The sequence below is a fragment of the Crassostrea angulata genome, chromosome 5 (genome assembly GCF_025612915.1).
Source record: "Crassostrea angulata isolate pt1a10 chromosome 5, ASM2561291v2, whole genome shotgun sequence".
Lineage (NCBI taxonomy): Eukaryota > Metazoa > Mollusca > Bivalvia > Ostreida > Ostreidae > Magallana > Magallana angulata.
The window spans coordinates 325,066-347,256 of record NC_069115.1 but is presented as its reverse complement, the minus strand read 5'-3'; the positions used below and the strand labels follow the sequence as shown (position 1 = coordinate 347,256).

At 38.7% G+C, this 22,191-nt stretch overlaps 1 protein-coding gene across 9 annotated transcripts in view; it reads left to right on the top strand.

Annotated features, from left to right (window-relative positions):
• LOC128183065 (protein still life, isoform SIF type 1-like) overlaps positions 1-22,191 on the top strand; it is a 49,517-nt gene that overhangs the window by 3,190 nt on the left and 24,136 nt on the right. For 6 of the 9 annotated variants that reach the window (XR_008243527.1, XM_052851897.1, XM_052851890.1 and 3 more), the window contains exons 2-7: positions 1,515-1,630; positions 7,318-7,499; positions 10,960-11,081; positions 11,779-11,844; positions 12,131-12,485; positions 13,175-14,266. Coding sequence is in view for 8 of the 9 variants with exons in the window: in XM_052851897.1 (XP_052707857.1) it covers positions 1,533-1,630; positions 7,318-7,499; positions 10,960-11,081; positions 11,779-11,844; positions 12,131-12,485; positions 13,175-14,266 (1,915 nt within the window). In the remaining variant the exon portion in view is untranslated. Of the gene's footprint in view, positions 1-1,514; positions 1,631-4,087; positions 4,496-6,317; positions 6,780-7,317; positions 7,500-10,959; positions 11,082-11,778; positions 11,845-12,130; positions 12,486-12,887; positions 13,031-13,174; positions 14,267-22,191 lie in introns of those variants that run through there. The other 3 variants (XM_052851894.1, XM_052851895.1, XM_052851898.1) reach the window with 3 other exon arrangements.

Below are 22,191 nucleotides of genomic sequence, written 5' to 3'. Positions count from 1 at the left end.
AATTCAATTGAACACTGTATTGGTGTTTGGGAGATGTTGATATCGACCAGACTTTGTGTGGGTTGGAAGGGGGCTGATAAAAAATTTATATCGCTCAAAATTATTCTCACATTATTTAACAACTAGGTGAAATTAGAGAGAAACTAACTGTAAAAATTTTGTTAATTATTAGTTTAGCATTGTAAATGAAGCAAAACAATTTTATAAATCAATATAATATGAGATGGAAAGGAGTGTTAATGTACTTCAAACTTAACATAGGCGTATCAAAATATTTTTGATAAGTCTAGCCTCCCCACTTTCAATTTGCTTCCGACACAATTGCTTGAAAATATAACGCACTGATTTCAGATGCTTTAAATACCTCTAGGTATGTGATTAGAATTTTAACAATAGCCCAAGAATGTTTGTAATCTTATCTACAGTAGACCTGACAACCTTCTAAAGATGATGATACCTATTCAAAACATCAAACACTTCCAATAATTCTGAATTTTTTGTGAATGAAGACACAATTCTTCCTTTTCTAGCCCTGTGACTTGTATTTGTCTGAGGAAGGTAATTAGTAACAATGAAATGGCCGAGAATCTTCATCCTCTATTGCCTCACTCAGGTTTATCTCGTCTTATCTCGAGTTATCTCGCAGAGGAAAGCAAAACTACAAAAAAAGTTTCTTTCAATAAACATTGGAGGAAATGGGGTTTATTAAAGTAAATATTTGATCTGGATTGGAGTAAGCCAGCTGTCGAGTAGAGGAAGATATTGACCTTGGTCTGTAATTGTAACCAATGAAATCTCTTGTCTGTACGCTGTATACTGGGGCCGTAGAGATCTACATTCGATAGCCCAGTAATCTAATTATCTCCCCTTAATTTAGTTTGTGATCGGGACTTGTGGGTAATTTCTGTGATTTAGATAATGTACAGAGAAATGGATAGGTCTGTTAGAGATGGAAGCATTGATGTGAAATTGTTCAGAACTCGAAGGGAAATTTAAGTGGGGCCAGGAGCTTCACAGTTGACTACCATAACATGTATATGTACTGTTAGGATTAATTCTACCTATTCTCTGCATATGACATACATTGTAAATGTGCCCATTTTTCATGGTTTAAAGGAGTTTATAACAATGTGTCTTTTAAAAAGTGTGTTGGCTATTGTGGAGTAATTTATTTTTGTGAGCATCAGTATTTCATGAATTGAAGAAAATTAACAATTTTGAGGATATGTAAAATGATGATAACTATATAAATCTGCTGCCACGTGTCTTGTTTCAATAAGCACTTTATTGTGTGCATTGACTGGACAATGGTGCATGTCCATAAACTTTGTAGTCAATGAATATTGATGAATTAAACCACTGTACTTATTAAACAAAGCTTACTAGAAATCCAGATGTTATTGAGCTGAAAGGGAATCCAGCGATCATAATGATGAGAACAACTAGAGTAGGTACTAGGGTGCAGTGGTATGTTACAGAGAACTATCAATGATTAAGAATTTTATCATCTTCAGGAAGCGTGGCTCTGATGAATGATGGGAAACAAACTGTGTGCTCCGTTGCTGAGTAAGAAGCCGTACCGAGAGGACCAGTATCCATGGCAACACAGCAAAGACTCCCATCTTCTCAGGTAAAGCTTGCCATTGGCTCAAATCGATATAAACAAAATTGAATTTGAAAAAAACCCTTTGAAATATGGCTTTAACTTTTGACAAGGGATTGATTGATCAAATGATGCTTTACATCCACTCAAGATCATATCAGTCATATTGAGGTGCTGGTGAAGAGCTTTACAATATTGGCGCTATTTTAACAAAGTTGTGACACATTTTAAATTGCATGATGTTTTACATTCACTCATTGACAAGATCTGTTCTTCTCTCATTTTGAGATGTCACCATATGTTGATGTACAGTTTCCGATTCAGACCTATAAAGCAGTAATGGTCCTTCAATGTCTGTCAAGGCTGTATTTTTCAAGATCTTGACAAAAGGGATCTGAATATCCACTTATCTGTTTTTGCATGCCAGAAAATTCTGTGAGAGTTGGGAGAACATTGTCATAACAATTAAATTATTACTTGTCATAAACCAGTACTAGTCAGATGTGTATTGTATTTGTTTGAGATTATAAACATTGGCTTATATTATATACCAAAATTAAAGTCGGCCTTTAAAAAGTTTTTACTGAGCAATCATGAAATTAATAAAGTCAACACAAATAAAAGTTGGTTTACAATAGTTGCTGCCTGTTTTTAGCCTCCTTGGTCTTTTCTACCTGATGATCAATCTGTTCATCTCGTGATGACAGCCTTTACAATCGTGTATTTTGACCTAGGCTCTACTTAGGTAAGTGTAATGGACAGAAGGAGAAATTCTTCAAAAATTCTACAGACAAAAGCATTATATATGCTATATTTACAGTGAAGATGGTGCTATTTTGACTATTTTTCAGTGTACTGGGCTGAAGGATACACTCAAGGCGCAGTATTCTGTCCTCCACAGTATTCTGTCCTTCACAGTATTCTGTCCTTCACATTCAGTAGTTTTATCTTAATGGCTTTCTCTGGTAGACATCTCCTGGCTCTGTATCCTTGCCTGCATTGGATGTTACAGCTGACATCTTTATTGGTTCATAATAATTCCTATCTATTGTTTACAGAAATGCCTTCATCAGATTATGATTCAGATAGCATGGAATGAATGCTGTAGAAACTCTAGAAGTATGCAGCGTATATAACACCCAATAAAAAGTTCATTCCTGTTCCTCCCAGAAACACTCGGGAGCAGATGTTTTTGTTGTGGGCCGGTGGTTGTAAACAGTTGAGTTCACTCTGTGAGTGTCTGGGGGTCAATGAGAAAACGAGGAATCTTTGTAGCAGCTGTCCAACTCTTCAGAGGTGTTAGCCTGAGGGAGAGAGTAATATGATTTGGTTTTCTTTGATTGTCAGAATACTAGTAAATAGACAAGTCATTGACATATGATTAAGTCCAGGAATAGAGTCAATTGTAATAGACACTGGATTTTTTTATTATCAATTTCCACGAAACTTGGCATGTGCCAATTTTGTATTTGGATAAAAATTAAATGCACGCTAAGTTTGACCAAGAAAATTTGAAGTTATTCAAAGTACCAAGTATTAATGATAGATTTATGCAGCAGTTCTATATCCAGCAAAACAAAACCTCTCAAATCTGATTCAGCCAATATTAAAAATTGAATTTGTTTGTTAATACTAGTTGTCTAAAAACTTCTAAAAAGAAAGATAACTCTGACATTGATTGATGACTATAGAATAATAGACCCCCAGCCTCCCCAAGTATCATAAGTTATTGAATATGCATGTCTGTATGGATGTCCATTTGACCTACCTGAGTTAGCTGGAGATTTCTGATGGTATGGGATAAACAGGGTAAGAGCATGGAGTTTGTTACAAGATGACTCAATGGACGGCTTCTAATCCGATCGGGGAGGAATTTAAATTCCCTTAAAAATCTAAACCAAGCTTAGTTCTCAATAAAGGAGGATTTAACCAAAAAGTTATGAGATAAAGATGTTTGGACAGTTGTCTAAAATCTGTGTCCTCGGGTAATGGGGAGGGAGGGTGAGAGTACAACAGGAAACCTTACTGAGGGAATAGAAATACACAGGGCTGGATGTAATGATCAGTGATGACCGGGGCTAACACATCAACATGAAAATCCGATATCAACAGATGTGAGAGGAAAAAAAAATGTGTGTAATGATTTTTAATAACTCCTTATATGACATCAGTCTGAGAAATAGCATTGATATTGGAATAGCTGTCCCAGTGAAAATTAACGGAGCAATCTGTGACAGCAGTGTTGTAGGGTCAAGGTCAGAGATCCAAGGGCCCTGTAATTGACCTTGAAAACTGACAGGATGTTAGGATATTACAAATAAATGTTTTTTTGTGAGAATTTTCTTGGGATCTAATTGCAAGATTTTTTTTTGTCTTTTGCCCCAACCTGTAGTCAACCTTGTAAATAAAGATACAGATACTTTAGAGTAGAACTGTAGCTGGGGGAGAAAGTGATACATTAAATAGGAAAAGAAGACGTTGTTTGATGTGTGGAAGATAAAACAACAAGCGAGCTGACACGGCTGATCCTGGTGTTATACAGGCCGTTATACTCGGGGATTCAGTCTCCCATCTCTCACATCAGGGCAGAAACACAGAAAAGGAATTTAATTCACAGGTTGATTGTTCGTTACAGAATAACAGACCGCAGCCAATCAATTATGGACAATTAGGGGAAAAAACTATGGTTTGAAATGTTCAAGGCTTGTGTTTTCCTTTTCTGATTAGAGGACAGGTGGAACTTCAGCTCTCGGTTCTGAGATAGCAACTTTCCAGTTTATGAATGAAAACTCTGTGTTAAAACTGTGAATATTGGATCATAATTGTCCTTTAACTTTGTCAGAACTTTGACCTTGACATGAGGAGACCCAAGAGCAATGTCTGCAGTCAGCTGTAAGTATCAATTATTGGGGGAGGGGGAGGAGGAGGGGGAGAGGTTGGATGAAATGGAAAAGTGAATAAATATCCATGAGTTGCCCATGCCCGGGTTTAGGAAATTTTTCCAAGAGCGATACGAGAGTTAATTTTGTTTGCATGGGGGATCCAGGCTTATTTTTGTTAATTTACTATGTGACCCTGGCAAGGGTGGAGTGGGGTGAGGGGGGGGGGGGCGGGGGGGGGGGGGGGGGGGGAGAAGGAATCAGACGCAATGTCCCATTCCCCCCCCCTTGTTTGATCCACACCTATCCCTTTTTTTATAAAGAGAATAGGAGTGATGGTAGGGGGAATATGTCAAGGATGGGGGTGGGAGGGTAGACAACATTATTGAGGGGGGATAGACAATGTTATGGGGGGGGGGGGCGGGGAGGGTGGAAGTGGGATAGACAACATTATTTAGGGGTGGGATAGACAACTTTACTGGGGGAGGGGGGTATTAGAACAGAGTGCTTTGGAGTCAAATTCATTGATTTGAACTTACCAGTATTTCATGGTGCAATAATGCATACAATTGGATTGGATGCATTTGATTGTTCTTAGAACTTAATTGATAATCCTCTCCTAAATCATTAAAGTTATTGAACATTAATACATATGTAGATATATTTCTCATTGGAAAAATATGTTTTCTCCCCTTTGTCCTTTTCCCATGGGAATTGTTGGTCACTAATCCCACGGTGCATCGGTTGTTTTAGCTCTGGAGATATGCGTACGTCATTAGAGAGAGATTGTGGAGTTGTTTTTAGAATTAAAAGATAATCTGCATGTTAGCTTCTCTGGTAAAACTTACAACGTTCTATCACTGCTGTAGTGCTATACAATCAAGAAAAAAGCACACAGGTCGGGCCTGCAGACAGAAAAATAAATTTGTTGAGAAGTTTGTTTTAAAGAGGTCAGTTATAATTGTCCTCTAAAACTTGAAGTCCATCCAACAAGTTACTGAATAGCTGTCCACTAAAGGTTGTCCCATGCAGTTGATCATTTCCTTTACTTTTAGTGATTTTTTAGCAATTTAAATAAAACACATACTTGTCAGAGAAACACAGTTGAAATTAAAAGGGAAAAAGACCAAGAATAGAACCATTTTAACAAGAGCTTTGGGTAGTTGTGTCAAACAGCACTGTGACTTAGGCCTGTCTATTTCACTGCTGGCCACTCAGTCATTGCTCTTTGAAATCAACAAGATTTGTCTGGCTTTTGAGCTAAGACTAGGCAGTCAGTGTATATTTCACTTGAAACGTCGTCATTTTTAACTTGTTTTGACTCAAGAAATAGATACCTACGTCCTACTGAAAGTCCAAGTTCTATGTCATCTCTTTTTACCTGTTAAAATTCATATATGACATTTCTTTTCCATTGGTTAGTTCCCTCAACTCCCTGCACAACTTTTAGCATAGCCATCTGATCATGAGTACCGGGGTACTTTTAAAAATAATGTCACTTGCAATAAAAAATTCTGGTACTAGTTTTTGCCTCATTTATCAATGTATCAAGCTAGATGGGGCATTTTTAAAAAGAATTTCAGGGATTTTTTTCCAACACATCAATGAATATCTTTAGAACTCATAAGTTCTTAATCAGTAATGTGATGTAAGGATATCTTGGAGAGGAGTGTAGTAGTGTCCTCCTGTCTAAATCTTACTTCTTTTAGTGACATAAAGTCACTGAAAAAAAGACATCCCCCCCCCTCCATCAGAGGGTCAGTGATTCCTTAGCTAGGTGATCAGTCAGTCTGTTTCTGTTCAGACCTTGTAACAGGAAGTGACTCTAACATCAATCTCCATGGAATTCAGCAATCAGTTTCTGGTAACGATTTCAGCCATACTGCCTGATTGATCGCCATATCAAAATATGTTCACTTATTTCAAAACACAAAAGTCAACCCATTTAAATTGATTTTCCTCCTTCCGATAACAAAACAGAAAATTGAGATCGGTGGACGACAAGCTTCACGGGGTGTCATCTTGTTACAGGAGATACAACCACTCGAGCACCATCTGTTGCCATGGAAATCAATGGCTCCCTGTTGTCATGGCGATCAATATGTCCTGTCTTTTGACGAGCATTGATCTTCGTAAACACAGTATTTGTGTATTAACCAGGCTGTATGATTGTGTTCTCATAGAACTCTCTTTTCTGTCAGTGAGGAGTTTTTTAAGCGTTGCCGCATTCCATAACTCAGTGTCTTGGAGTTCTGACTTCTGGTATTTCAGGAAGTGGGAGGATACTTTAATTCCAGGTACTTGCCGTCAGTGCGATCTGTTTATTTGTCTGCCAGGAACTCTATTAATAGCAGGAACAGTTCCTGATTTATAACTGTCCTTTGTAGTGATGTTTGGAAAGAAACCAACAGCTGTAATAATCTATCTTGCAGCTTTCGAATGCTTGAATGGTGCAGCTGCAATTAAAAGGAAAATTTAAATATAAACGCAAAAAACCACTTTCTCTTTATGTTAAATTTATGGGTACACAGCTGGTCAAATCAAGTAGATTTGGGGACAAAGAAAACTGCAACAATTTACTCTTGCTGCATTTGAGTTTTGAGAATTTTAATGTAAAGTTATTTCTTTTATATTGAAACAAATATATGATGGTAATTTCTAAACCATGGTGTTTGCATCTATATCAGGTGATAAATGACTCTTGTATTAAATTTACAGGACTTTGCATGATTTTAGTATGTTAAAAAAACTAAATATAGAAAATTGCCATTTTATTGTTTTCGCTATAAAATATTTTAAGATTTCTACATCCTGTTATTTTTTTCGTTTGGACAGATTGTGGGCCGAGATTTTTCGAGTCCATGGCGACGGGGACTACATGAGATGGGAGCGAGTGTCGGCTGACGTCGTCCCGATCAACATCTCTTGTATCCAGGACACGCCCTGTACCGTGTTCCAGGTCACCGCCTACAATAAACACGTGGAGAAAATCTTTGATGTCAAAATCACTCAACCAGGTAACAGAGTTCTCTCCCTTTGTATCTAAATCAGATTTCAGAGTTCTCTCCCTTTTTATCACAGTTAGATTTCAGAGTTCTCTCCCCCTTTGTATCACAGTCGGGTATCAGAGTTCTCTCCCTTTTATTTTTTAGTGAGGTTACAGAGTTCTCTCCCCTTTTTTCCACAGCAGTCACCAAACTTTTCAAATCAGTCAACTCAAAGATTGTTTCTCAAATCAAATCCTTAAAAGAGAAGTATTATGAAGTTTGATCAATCCTAGTTGGTGATGCCAGGGCCTGGCAGTAGAGTTTAATTTTTCCCTGTTTAATCCCTTGTTTCTCCAGGCCCCTTTGATTGTACTCTTTCACTGTAGCTGACCAATTGAATTCTCTTTTAGTGCCAAAGCTACTGATATTGTTATAAGGCCCATATAATTATAAGTTATTGCATAAAGAGAGAAGAGAGAAAGAATGGGGACGGGGGTCAGAAAAAAGAGGAAATCAAAGATATTTCTTGTTGAAAAATCAGCAACAAAATGGAATTTTTGAGGCTATTTGGAATTTTTTTGTACCAAGCTTTGTTTTATCTACCTTTGACTAGACAGAGACGAGAATAGATAAAGATCTACGAATTATGAGATGTGTATGGAGATTCCCAGAAATTGAAAACATTGATACCAGATGTAGCGAATCTAATAGCCCTGATCTACCTCTTATCTACTGTGTTACAGATAATAAATAATCTCTGTAAATATACCTCTGATTTACCGAAATTACTGTATTACCGAATTACTTGTGTTTATAATCTCTGTTTTTACATCTGCTGTACACAAGTCAGCTGAGGTCGAAGGTCATGCTTATTGGTTCATGTAAGGTCATGTTAGGTCACATTCTTGGAATCAATGGTTATAGTTCAGAATGAGAAACTAAGCTTCCAGATGTCTAAACAATGATCAGTACTGGATTATATTCTGTAAATATTTTACAAATTGAATGATACACAGAGTTCATTCACAGTTGTTCTGAGAGTTACTTCCCCTTACTCATAATAAATCAATCTGTCTACATTCTCTACTGATCAATCATTAAGGAACTGTTACATTTATTCCTATGTAACTTTTGATAGATGATGTTAGTGATAAATAATTTAGCTAATCAATGGGAAATAGATTATAGCATACATATGCAGGAAAAGGGTTTTATTTTTGTTTTTTGAGTGTTGCATAATGCTGAGTGGGATTTGAATGTTGGCTTTTGTGAAAAACAAGAAATTAAGATAAGATCAAGAAAAAGTTTCTTTTCTTAAATGTTTCTCATTTATACCTGAAAAGTTCAAAGCAGGCCTTGGAATGAAAATTATTTTCTTGATTGACTGTAGATACAGACATTATGTTACGTACGCTTGACCATGAAGGTAATTCTTCTAATTCACACCTGTATAAGGAGGGTGCTATAATTACAGGTAGATTACAGTTAAGTACCTCGACTGACGCCTTACATGCAGATAACACCGATAATATGCTATATATAGACAGCAGACAATACACATATACAGCAGAGGCGTGAAGCGAAAAATGTTTGTAACTCTCGCTCAGAGCTCAGAAATCTTACCCTGTGTCAAAGCTGAGAGGGTTACGTAATGTGTAAATATAGGGAAGTTATCTGTCCATTATCATAGAAGAAATCATTCATCTGTGAACACAGACCTCGTCATCTCAAAATGGGTGTATTTAATGGCATGTACATGTACTTCAATATAATGAATTTATATGACATATCTAGAACACTGAAGAAAGGATAATTACGGAATTTAAATTTGTGATCAAGCTAGTGGGTCGAGGAATTAGGTTACATGTATTTTTCGATCAGTTGATGGTCGACAGTTTGATATCTTTATAAAACACAGTAATCTTCATCTTTCTCAGCTGATATTTCTATGTAGTTTTGGCTTTTGAATATATCAGTTATGAAGAGAAGCAGGAAAATATCGGGCCGATTGTCTGTATCACTCATCAAAGAAAAAGGTGACCTAGGTTCAATCATCTGGACGAGCTCTGAGGAAACTGACTGTGTTACCTGTATATTACCTGTGTGTTACCTGTGGTTATACCTCCAAGTTACCTGTCAATTAAAATAGAGGGATTGTGCAGTTCTGTGTTAAACAGAGGATGTTAAATGGTCCATGTAGGAGATTGGCAAAACAATGTATCACTCTCCCCCCTCAAGACAAATCTCTCACTTTTAGACCCACTCACCTGAAGCAGGTGAAAAAAATAAAGATCACAGGTGGGACGTCAAAACTTCCGGATCACTGGGAATTCCTGAGACATTTTTATCTCATTCAAGTCATTCGAGTCACAATTTTAAAATTTAAAAATTTAAATGTCCAGACCGCGATGGGTGAGATCGGCTTCTGTTCGGGGCTCTTTGTGAGTGATTGGGTTTTGTGAATTCGATCAGCACCCATTGTCTGGAGGTGATAGCGGATTAATGGGCTTTTATCAAATCCATAAATGGTGACGAAAAAACAACAAAAACATTGCTGAAATTTTTTACAGTCATTGTGTCAACAAAGGCCCAAATCGACATGCTAGTTCGTTAACGCAGGGTTAAATTAACTTGTTGTGGATTTTAATTATAATTGGATGTTCCTTGATAAGCATTGAAGTGAGTGATTTGGATGATATTTTTTGATTTATTTTTAATATTCCATTAAGTCTTTGTTTATTACCTGAAGGCTTCTTCTTTTTACGAGAAAGTCAATAGGTAAACAAAATATTTTTAGTTTCTCGAATTCTTTCCTTGTTTAGTTTAAATCTTAAGTGCTTGCTTTATCGTCTAAATCTTTAGTAATATAACTCTTTGTAAATGTGTTGAAGTATTATCATCTTTGTTATAAACTGATGTGTTAAAAAGAAAAGTTGAAACATTACCCAGGATATTGAGTGTAACATTCTGACTTTCTTTTCTGTTTCTGTGGTTGGCTTGGGTATGTATATATTTGTACAGTCCTCATAGCATTTTACTTTGATTTAATTAATGAGATTTCAGTAAAACAAAACCAATCCACACATACATCTAAAAATGCCAGCATACATGATACTGGAATTCTAAGTTTGTAAATTATCATGATGTATTAAGCAGCTTACGTTTGTTTGATTTTCTAAATTAGAAATAGTTTTAAGTCAAGGAAACTTTATATACCACCATTGTTTTCCTACAGAAATCGTTTCCCTCTATTAAACCTTAGAACATTTTGTTTGTTGAAATGGAAAACCCTAAATCTAAATTCTGAAATTTGCTATGCAGTTTAAATTTGAAAAAATCAGTTTAAATGCAATTCAGAGCCTGACAGTACACACCTGCTAGAGGGTATAACATTGAGAGGTCTGTGTTGGTCAGGGTTTTTAAGGTATTTGTACTGACGAGTGTTACAGCTATTGCTGTATTGTAAGTGGTTTCTTGGTATGTGTTTTAGGGACCATTATCTGCCCCGCCACTGAGAGCTTCGTCCACTGGAGAGACACGACTGATCGCTGTGAGTGGGGACTGAATTTCACTACCCCTACCGATGCCCAGCGGTTCAGGGACTGTTGTACTGTAAGTGGAGAGAGAGACAGACAGACAGACAGACAGACAGACACAGAGAGAAAGAGAGAGAGAGAGAATGAAAGAGACAGAAAACACACACAAAGAAATAGAATTAAGACAGACTGATAATGAGATAAAGAATTAGTCCAAGACTATTACAGACAGAGAACAGAACAGAGAATGACAGAGAAAACATTCAGAGAGAGAGAGAGAGAGAGAGAGAGAGAGAGAGAGAGAACCAGAAAGATAGGAAATGGAAGGGGAAATAAAGAAAGAAAGAAAAAAAGAAAGACACTGTTTTTGTGATATTAAAGTCTGAAAATTTTATATTCATACAATATGACTTACCACTATATTTTGATTATCATTTTGAACAATGTTTTGTACAGTATTTTTAACATCTGTTTATTTCCAAAATAAAACTCTAACTAAAATAATTAAAAGAAACAAAAATATACAACCCTAAAAAAGAAATAAGTTGTATTTATATACACCATTGTATTCATATACACCATGTGATTTAGAATCTAGAGCTAGATATAGATGACTGTTAGGTGTACTTGTGTAATTGTAACATTAGGAGTTAGTGTTAGACACTGAATGGTCATAAAGTGTCGGCGTTTGGTGTTTGAACTTCCCTATATGTTAATGAATCATACGTTTATAGGCTTTGATTGTGAGATTTTATATTCTTGTTTATTCACAGAACCCCACCCAGAAATTCTCTCGGAAAGCTAACTCAGCCAGCTCTCTGAGATTGAGTCCACCCAAGGTGAGATATCTCAATATCTCAATATATTAATATGATAATTTGTGTTTATTAATTGATGATGCATATAAATAACACTTTTTTGTAGAATAGAATCATATGATTTGTTGAAGCAAATTTTTCACATACATATGTACATGTGAGTTTAAAAAAACAAACCATAATTTGCTAAAAGATGTCAATATACTTTTATTAAGAGATTCTGATACTATCCACATAAATCTAGCTGTTATAAATTCTAATGATTCCACAGTTCAGTATAATTGCTAACTCTCTGTTTACTTTACAGAAGTTGAGGGGGAAGGACCAGTCTATCTCCTCCCCTAACTCCCCTACACACTATCACTACCCCAGCAGTCAGCCTGACCTCAGAGCCAGCACCACCCATCATCACCCCCACCACCACCCAAGACATCAACAGGAGGCAGGGACCACCCAACACAGCCACAGGTCAACGTCCGCTCCCCACCAGCTGTCACATGACCCATCACATGGTCAGTCACATGACTCTCTGACGGACAAGAAGGAGCGAGCGGCCACCATCCCCCGGGGTCTCACTGAACCTGCCCCGGAGCTTCAGACGTTTAAGCCAATAGGAATCCTCAAACCACCATCGGCTTCCTCCGTTTATGATAATGTGACAGGTACAGACAGGAAACCTTATTCTTTAAAAAATTGAATTTTGAATTTAAAAAATTTGAAAAATCTCTTGAAAACTAAAAAAGAGGGTTGGGTTATATTTTTTCCATGGAAAACCTTGTGGGTAAGGAAGATGATTCAGTGGGTCATCATCCCCCACTGAGTTTGTCTAGGGATGCTAAGGCCCAAAAATTATTAAAAACTCAAACTCAGTGAATAAAAGCAGATAGATCTTGTCAGGCTAAATGTACAGCAATAGATATTTATCTGTTAAAACCATAAGTGTACCTTCCATTGTTTGAACTCAACATCAAGTAGAGACAGCTTTTAAAATGGAAGCTTCAGTAGTGGTAACCAGGCTCCCTTAAGAGGTGTCTGCTGTCACATGCTTCTTATTGAGGAGGACCCATACATTGGATCCATCACAGCATGTTACATATTTCATAAAGAACTAGACATTTGCTGGCTAGCTCTTCATCATAGATATTGTATGAAGCATGGAATTTTACTGCATCTGTGCAGCTCCAGGGAAATAATGATCAAGTTGTCTGTAAATATCATTAATATTTCAATCAACTAAATTTAGTTCAGCACTTAATGCATATTGCCGTTATCAATTCCCTTGTTAACGCAAGATGTGATCAACAAAAAGTTTCACTAAAAACTGAAAATTCACATTTCATCTATTGAATAGGTGCTGTGGTTCTACGAAAAACAAACAACTCCCATGATGCATCACACAGGAAGTCTATGCCAGCAGCGGTCTCCTTCGTGGACCACAATCTGTTAAGTGAAGCGCGACCAGCATCGGCCATTCATTTCACCCACAAGTTTTACCAGACTCAGGAGAGGGAAGATTTCCGCCCAGGAAACTCTGCTCGGAGCAGTGACAGAGGGGAGATCTCAAAAAAGTCCACCCGGCCTGTCCACATAGAGACCGCTTTTATTGGAGACAATTCTTCTGTGACCTTCAAAGAGGATCAAGGTCATCAGGTTTCATACATTGACACCTCTACGAGGGTTGTGGCACCAAAACCAACGCGACCTGATCCTAGTCACCCTGGTGCTTCCTCTGAGTTCACACAAGGTCATACAGGTGAAGAGGTCAGATCATCACCTTTGACCCCTGGAGCAGAGGGTCACCAATCTTCTCTGTGTGAAAAAAGAGAACAGGAGACTGAAAATTTTCAGGGGGAACATTTGAGTGAAGGAGAGAATTACGGAACATCAGGGCCGGTCTACAGAGTGTCTGTGAGCGCTACAGGGGTTAACGGTGCTCTAACTGTCTCCAGGTCAAGGTTATCTGCATCCTCCTCGGAGTCCCCAGAATGGCCTTCACCTCCAGAACCTTTGACCCCCATGACCCCGCTTACCCCTGACTGTCAGGTGGAGTTTGACAGTGACGTGTTAAAGCGTATGTTACAGTCGCTACCTGTGTCACCCGAAGACCCAAACACCATGGATCACGGTTTCCATGACGATCCCAATGCGTCGCCCAAATCTAAAAAATCCGGACTGGCTCGAGCAAAGAGCCTAAATACACATGATAGAGTGAAGAAACAGAAAAATGAAAATCAAACCTCGAAAAAAGGGGATCAAAGTCGGACGAGTTCTTACTTTAACAACAACAATAATTCGAAGTCTCGACAGACTCGGCTCCTGATCGAGGAGGAGCTGAGGTTACGAGACAAGTGTGTGCGGGACAGTTACGGAGCGGAGAGCTATCCGGACAGCGGGATAGGCGGAATGTCCGTGGAGAATGCTGGGAGTGTCTGGTCAGGAAACAGTAAGTTGTCCTATTAAAACTCATGTTACAACTGACCAATCATTGCCTTCTGATCAAGGTTTGACAGTCTGTTAAGCGAGTTAGATTTACCAGTATTATTTATCTATATCATCTAACATTGTAAAGAGAGAAACTGTGTGAATGCAATACCGGTAACTCCCTTCTTGAGAAATCTTTGGAGTTTTCAATTAATGCATTGTTTTAAATGGTGGGATATTCCAAACACAGTGTCTGTCTTCTGATAGATATATCATATACATTTCTTGTTAAGTCAGACAGTCATTTGTTTAATAATACCATACTCCAAAAGATTTTTTACATCATGCAATCTAAAGGGGGAAAACTATGGATCTATCACTTTTAGATTGTTATCAGTAACATTTTGATTTGGAATTGTATAAGTGTGCCCATTAAAATTGTCTCTCATTCTCTCTCTGTATTCTCTGTCTCCATTACTCTACCCCTCCTACGCCCCTTCCTTCTCCACCCTAAACTATGTCTTAGGATCCATGCCTCATCCAAACCACACTCCTTACTCAATAGTATCACTTCCCTCTTAATGAACAATATCCCCTTGCACCCTGCTGAACTTAATCCAATGATCCCTCCCCCCTCCCCAGCCCTCTCACCCCCCTGACCAGTATCGTAGTGTTGGTACCCCCTCTGACACCTGCTGTGTAGATAAGATTACCTGCCTTTCACCTGTTGGGGGCAGCCACTCAGGTGAACAATGTTCACACCTGATGTAATGTGTGTGGACATTCACTGTTTGTTTGTTTACTCTGGACATTCTGAGCTGATTGTCAGGGGTCGGTCTCTTAGACTTGACCAGTCCAGGGGAATCGGTGAGTGGACATTTAACTCCAGAATTACTGACTTAGGCCACTAAATCAACAAACAACAGTACAGGGGGCATTTTGTCCCAGGGAGTCTATTGATGTTTGAGGAATTCTTAGGGTCTGGGAAAATCGGTGCATGTTCTGGCAGTGTTATATTAGTTCCATCACAAGGGCTCTCTATCGTGTGATGTCATGTATGTTGGAGTGTTTGAGCTGACAGAGCTTTGTGTCATATTGCAGAAGATTTTGCTCTTCTGGAAATTGTAAAATTGTGTTGTGTGTATAGTGACTAGTCCAAAGACAAAGACGGTTGAAAGAGACTGGTCCCTATACAGCCAACAGATACCCTAACATCTGTGGAGTTACAGAGGAAATTTGTGGATTCATTCTGAATGACAGCGAATCAGCCACACGTAGAACCTTTATTAGATTCTTTAATGGAGTAATTCCCTCAAGCTGACAAAGAATCCGGCGTGTGATCCAATCCTATTTGTGGATGCCCGTAGTTCACATAAAGCCGCCGACTTTTTTGGTATTGATTGGAACCGACTACGACAGAGCATAGAACCGGTCACCACGACATCTCTCCCTGACCCCCAGGATTCTCTCACCCTGCCGTGTGGGGAACAAGCCAGTGGACGGTGACAGGAGACAGACAGGTTTACGATTGGTCAGTGTTAGGGCTCTAATCGGCCGTTTATGACAGGTAGATCTTGTTACTGCTGTTTCTTGTAATGAGGAATGAATGTCCCGCGTAGTGTCTACATAGTGCCTATTCTTGGATAATGGTGATGAACTATCAGTGCAAGGTGTGAGAACGGCAAAAAACCTCCGAGCGGGAACGACAAAAAACCTCCGAGCAAGGACCTCTCTGTATGCTGCATAAGACGTTTCATGTATTAGTGACTTTCAGCTTTGGAAATTTTTGAGTCGCATGCAATAACGGTGTTCATTGATTTTAGTGTGCAGTTGATTACCAGTTAATTGTGCTTTAGACTCGGGACGGTTTTTTCAATAACTCAAGGACAGTTAGACACGACAAGGGAGGAATTAATTATGCCTCCCAATCAAGATTGTAATATGAAGTTAAAATATTGAAGTCTTTCTATAGATTTTTTTGTGCATTTAAAATTTGTCCATGATGGATTCCAAATTCTATGATAATGCCTGAAATATTGTGTGAATTGTTGACACGATGATCAATTTATTGGACCATCATCTCATCAGCTCTACAGTAATCAGAGTGAGGCTTTGTGAAGAAACCACTAATTATTCTGCTGTGTGGTAATGTCATCAGCTGCTAAGCTTGATTGGACAATTAGATATCTATCTGAAGTGATTACTGGGATTTAATTAAACTGTGATGTCGTTTATCTGTGATGTCATCGGACTATCATCAACAATTACAAAGGATAAATGCATCTGAAGAGATCTGTTAACTTTGTGTAAACACAGTCAGACAAAGTCTTAATCGAAGCATCATCTATCAGAACTTATGGATTCAAACAATTTGTCTGAGATTGTAATTTGTGGTCAACATTGCATAATCTGAGATCATATAATTATAAATTGGAGAATGAATGAACAATTTTGTGACCTTCTACCATTGAATGACTTAAATTGTATGCTGAAGATTTCAATAGAAAGCAACATATAAATTCATAACTGTGACCTTTCTGTTGCCATGGATATCATTGGCATGATTCTACGAAGATCTTCCACCAGTTCAGAACAGGGTCAGTATGATGATAATGATGTTTGGGAGGAGGGGGTTGTGGAGGGGATGCATGGGTGATAATGATGTAGGGGGGGGGGGGGTTAGAGATGGAGGGGGTGGGGCTTATGTAAAGGTTGAGAAGTTCATTTCACACCAGCAGATACTATAGTGACATCCATTGATGATCAGAAAAATTTCAAAGTGCAGACATGATGCAGTGCTTTAAATTTAGGCTTACTCAGATGACAAGGATTTTAAATTCCACTTACATTGAGCATTTATATTGCTACTTTGAGAAGCTGTCCAGAGTTATACATCTTTATATCTCTAAGATATGCAAGAAATGGTTCGTATACTTGTATAGAATGTAACAGTGGTGTCATTCATTGAGGATCAGCAAATTTCAACTGTGCTTGTACGCCAGTACTTTAAAGTAGGTGAAAGTTATTCCTGACTCAGACGACTCAACACACATAGGGTATTAGCTGCATATAGAGAATTAAGCTCTCACGAGTTGTAGATCTTTAAATCTCTGAAATATGTACTTCACATCAAGCAAGTAGAGATTTTAACTGCTTTTTTGAATGTTTAGATATTTTGAAGTGGTACATGTACATCTATTCACAGAAACAAAATGGTTCATGTACATGTACAGAAGGTCACCAACTTATCTTTACTCCTGTCCACACTCTCTGCTCCCCCACCCCCATCACTCTTGGACCTCAATACCCCTCCCTTTACTTTTAATCCACATTTTCCCCCACTCCCCTCCGCTGCACAAAATGCTTGGGATTTATTAACACAAGCTCCCTGCCAGTCCTTATCCCAGACAACTTCAAGATTCCCTCTCTCTAAACTCTTTTTTTTTTACTTTTGACCCCTCCCCCCATCTCCTACCCACCCCCACAACCCCTGGCACCCTTCACCCTACCCCCTCTCTTCCTTCCGACGTTAATGAATTCTGTGACACATTGGTGACACATTTATAAGATGTGTTTTTGATGTCGGCCAATGATGACGGCTAATTACCCCCGTCCCCGTTGATTTATGCCTGACCTTTACGACCTCATTAGCCAGGAATGATCAACATGCATTACCTGCAGGTAAACAACACACCTGTGATTACTGCATGTCACCTGTCTCAGGTAGGGGTCAGAATCTTAAAGAAAGGGTAAAAAAGAAACCCATTGTCCCAGGGGGCTTTTGATCAGCTGTCTCAATAATGTACAAATACTACTTGAGAGTAAATCAACTCTTTGATTGTAAATTGTCACTGTTATGAGGGCCAGAGTTTTGGGGTTATGATGCAATGATTGGTAAAAGTCATAAATACTGGGCAGCACTTATTTTGCCACTTGATTGTCTGTGATACTTTTGATCAGCTGTTTCAGTTGATGTACAAGCTACTTGAGGGTAAATCAACTCTTTGATTGTATAAACTAGTTATTATAAATGTTTTGTTTGTTATGGTTTAATATTGGAGTAAACTGGTGAACTTGCTGCATTATTTTGCCCCTTGATTGTCTGTAATACCTACACTATGTTTTGGAGTTACTGAATGATCAGAGTGTTTCATGGGTCAATAACTAGTAAGCTACCTGCATTGTGTGTTATACCAAGGTGTTGGTGTAATTAAGTGATTAACTTAATGACTGCTAATTTGTGGGAACCAAGTGGTTTAGTTGTTGGTGCTAACACTACTGCTGTGTAATAATACAGGGTACACAGGCCGTCTCTGGATATAACTGTCAAAGTTTGATGGAGATCAGGAGGGGAAAGTTCAGTTCCTTGGGATAACTCTAGTTGTTGGTGTGGGAGTATTGTTTATGTGTATCAGGGAGGGTGTTCACCGGCCAGTGGTCAGTTTGTACCTGTGTCACCTGTTGATTTATCTTACCTGTCTCACCTTGACTCATTTATGATGGGCAATTACAACGGTGCAGTCTGGGAACCCAAAACTTAAAAAAAAAACCACCCAGGCACTGCTAATCAAGGACACTGCAGCACTGGGGCTCATTGATTCTTGAGTTTAAGGGTAAACCTTTAGAAAAGGGCAGGTAGCTGCTTCTTACCGTGGCACACCTGGCAGAGATATAACTGTAATATATTGTCACCTGTAAGCTGAGGCCCTAGGTGTGCTGCGATTTCTCAGCCACTGTCCTCTTGTATACGTATATATATTCCTGCTTGTCCATTGGGTGGTGAAAAGTGGCTGATGGATTAACTTGAGTCGAGTCATTTGTTACTTACCCAGGTGATTTAAAGGACACAGTGTGAGGGACCATGATGATGGATTATCAGGTGTTAATACCCCTCCACAGTCAGGAAAAGTGAAGCTTGAAGGAGTTGTCAGAGACTTTAGTGAGAGGTTTACCGTTAAGTAAACACCCAACATTAGAGTGCTTGGATCTGCTTGCTTTTAGGCCGACAAGGAAAGTGACCGGGGATTTTATTCTTTCAGATTTTTACGACTTAATTTTAAAGGCGTGGACCAAAATTGCAACTCTCCCATTGTGTTCGTTGTTGTGGATAAATTGTAATGGATTATTATACTTTCACCCACAGCTGCAGTTATCAGAGAGAGAGATTACTTGTAGATGTTTTTATTTGTGCATGCTGTGTTTTGCTGGGGTAAATGTCTGTGATCGAGAGTTTGTGAAATAATTTCCCATGTTGACCTGAGTTGTAAGTAAGCTGATCGGTAACTGACTCGTAATATCGGACAGAAACTTGGAAACAAAATCAGCTCCTTCCAGCTCGCTGGCAACATCAGATGGGTGGATCCCGAGTTTTTCAATACAAACTTTTGTGAATTTATCAACATTTAGATTCAGAAGAAATCCTGACCCATATAATGAGAGGAACAAACCCTTTTTTGTTGGGGAGGATATAATAATACTCTGTGCCGATTTTATATCAGAGGAAATTGGTGTCTAAAGGTTTTTTTTATACAACCTGGAGTTCTTTATTTTTAACATTTTTTTTATCAGAAGCATCTCCACAGCAGGGGTATGGACATTTTTACAGCTTTGCCTCCTGGATTTTAGATGCTTTTTTTTTGTTAGTCCAGCAAGAAATCCAGGATTTTTTGTGCTCAATCTCCCCCGTGTGGGGAATTCTTTATCTCTGGTCCCTGTGATCTGTGAATCCGTTCTAGAGGGGGGCCAAATTTTTTAAAATAAATTTTGTGTGGATTTTATAAATAAATTTTATCTACTTAAGAGAGGTGTATTTCCTCCCAGTGGGGGATCCAGAAGTTTGTTCAGAAGCTATAATTTGTGTTTTATCTCCCATCTTATGACTTAGCTTCCTGCCTATAAATGATGCCCTGATTAATCTGGCGTGACCTTGCATATGACCTTGAATATCTCCAAATCCCGATAAAAATCTCCAGTTCTGGGAGCACAGAATCAAACGATTGGAAGAGCGGAGTGATGCTTAGTGATTCTAACTTTGGACAGAAGTTTCAGCAGCTTTGGAAGTTCTTGTTGCATTGGAGATGATTACTGAATTCTCTGGCTGTCATTAAGTCTGTTTTGATGATGAGGGATTCTTTGACACTGTGATTTGTTTTGTGACTTGTAACACACGGTAACTGAGGATTCTTGGCAATCCTTGGTGACACAGAGGGAAAGTAAAAGAGCTTGTGCTGGCACCCAGTGCTTGTGAACAGGGAGTCGTTGTTCAGTGGCTTTTAGAATCACTTCAAAGAGAAAGAAAGAGAAATAGAGAGACAGAGAGTGACAGATAGAAAGAGAACCAGCAGCAGTGAAAGAGAATTTGTTGGCACAGTGGTTTTGTTTTGTTCAGAGGCTGTTAGAATCACCTCAGAGAGTGACAGAAGGAGAGAGAGAAGAGAGAATTAAGAGAGAGAGAGAGGAGAGCCAGCAGCAGTGACCACTGAGTGACAGATGACCGGGGTCAGAGGCTCACCAATAGACGTGGCCTGCCAGAATCAAATTAGACGCCTCATCAGACGCCAGGGAAAGTGTTGCTGTGTTTATAATCAGAGGTTCGAGCTGGACAGTGTGACAAAGTGTGAGATTGAAGCGAGATTGAAGGGGGACCAGTCCTCAAGGAATTGGACAGTAATGTGTCCTTAGAGGGAGATTGGAAATGTTCAATGTGATGGCTGCTCCATTTTATCTCTTAATTTGATGATATTATTGTTTGGGAGACGAGGGGAATATTGACAGCCCAATCTGTGTACTTTTTGGTGTTCTTAGATTCTCAATGACAAGATCAACAAAGACAATTCGAATTGGACACCACGAAAACTGGATACAAATTGAATCATCACAGGCCCGGGGATCAGTTTCAGTGACCTGTGTAAGGCTTTAAAAGGATTATATACCTCAGAGGACTAGGTTTGTTATTGAAGAATAGTCAAGTTATATCTGTGTGCAGGATATATATACACCTAATGCAGGAGGAGAAGACAGACAAATGTGTCCACCTCTTGTATCGTAAGGATAACTGCTAGTCTTCTAAGGATTGCAACTCCTGTGTAATAAATGGGAAATTCATGTCAGCAGAATGCGGGCCTTTATAGTGATTGAGAAATGTTTGTAGATCTGTCAATCAGTTTTTTAAACCTGCATTGAATGATTCTAAATATGGACGGATTTATAGGTCGTAGTGGGTCAGCTAGAAGTGTAATGGAATTATAGAAAATGCAGTGAGAAGGAGGTCATTGGGTAAAACTCTGCCAGACTGGATATATTTAATAGAGAATCATTAAGAGGCATTTAAGAGTTTGAAATATAAACATAGTGAGCTCATCCAGTGTTGGATATGAATTTATACTAGGTACTAAATATTCTTTGTGCAATGGATGCCGATTTTCTGAGAAAGTTGATCAGTGACATTCAGCAGGCTAGGTTTGAGGACGGGGAGACTGACGGCTCAGAGACAGGTATGTACCCCTAAATCTGACCAAAGCACAACCCACCCACCCCCTACACACTCCCAGGGCCCACCAACAACCCACCCCCTACACACTCCCAGGGCCCATCTCCCAATATGTATGTTGGGTACCCTTAAAATCTTCAAAGCACCACCCATCCACTCTCTCCCTAGCTTACTCCCCCTACACACTCCCCCATCTCCCACTATACTCGATCCCCAAACTCATGTACATGCAGCTACATTATACATTTACAGGGCCATACATTTAGTCCATTTTGTCCAACATTGTTCCCCCCCCCAAAAAAAAAAAACAAAACCTAATTAATACATATACTCATAATAGCAAATCACAACTAGGGACACCCCAAGTTTGTGGTTGTTAAAATCAAGGAATCCCAATTTTAAATTAATCTTTATTATTGATTTTATTCAGCGTACCGGTAATTCTTTTTGTAAAGTGT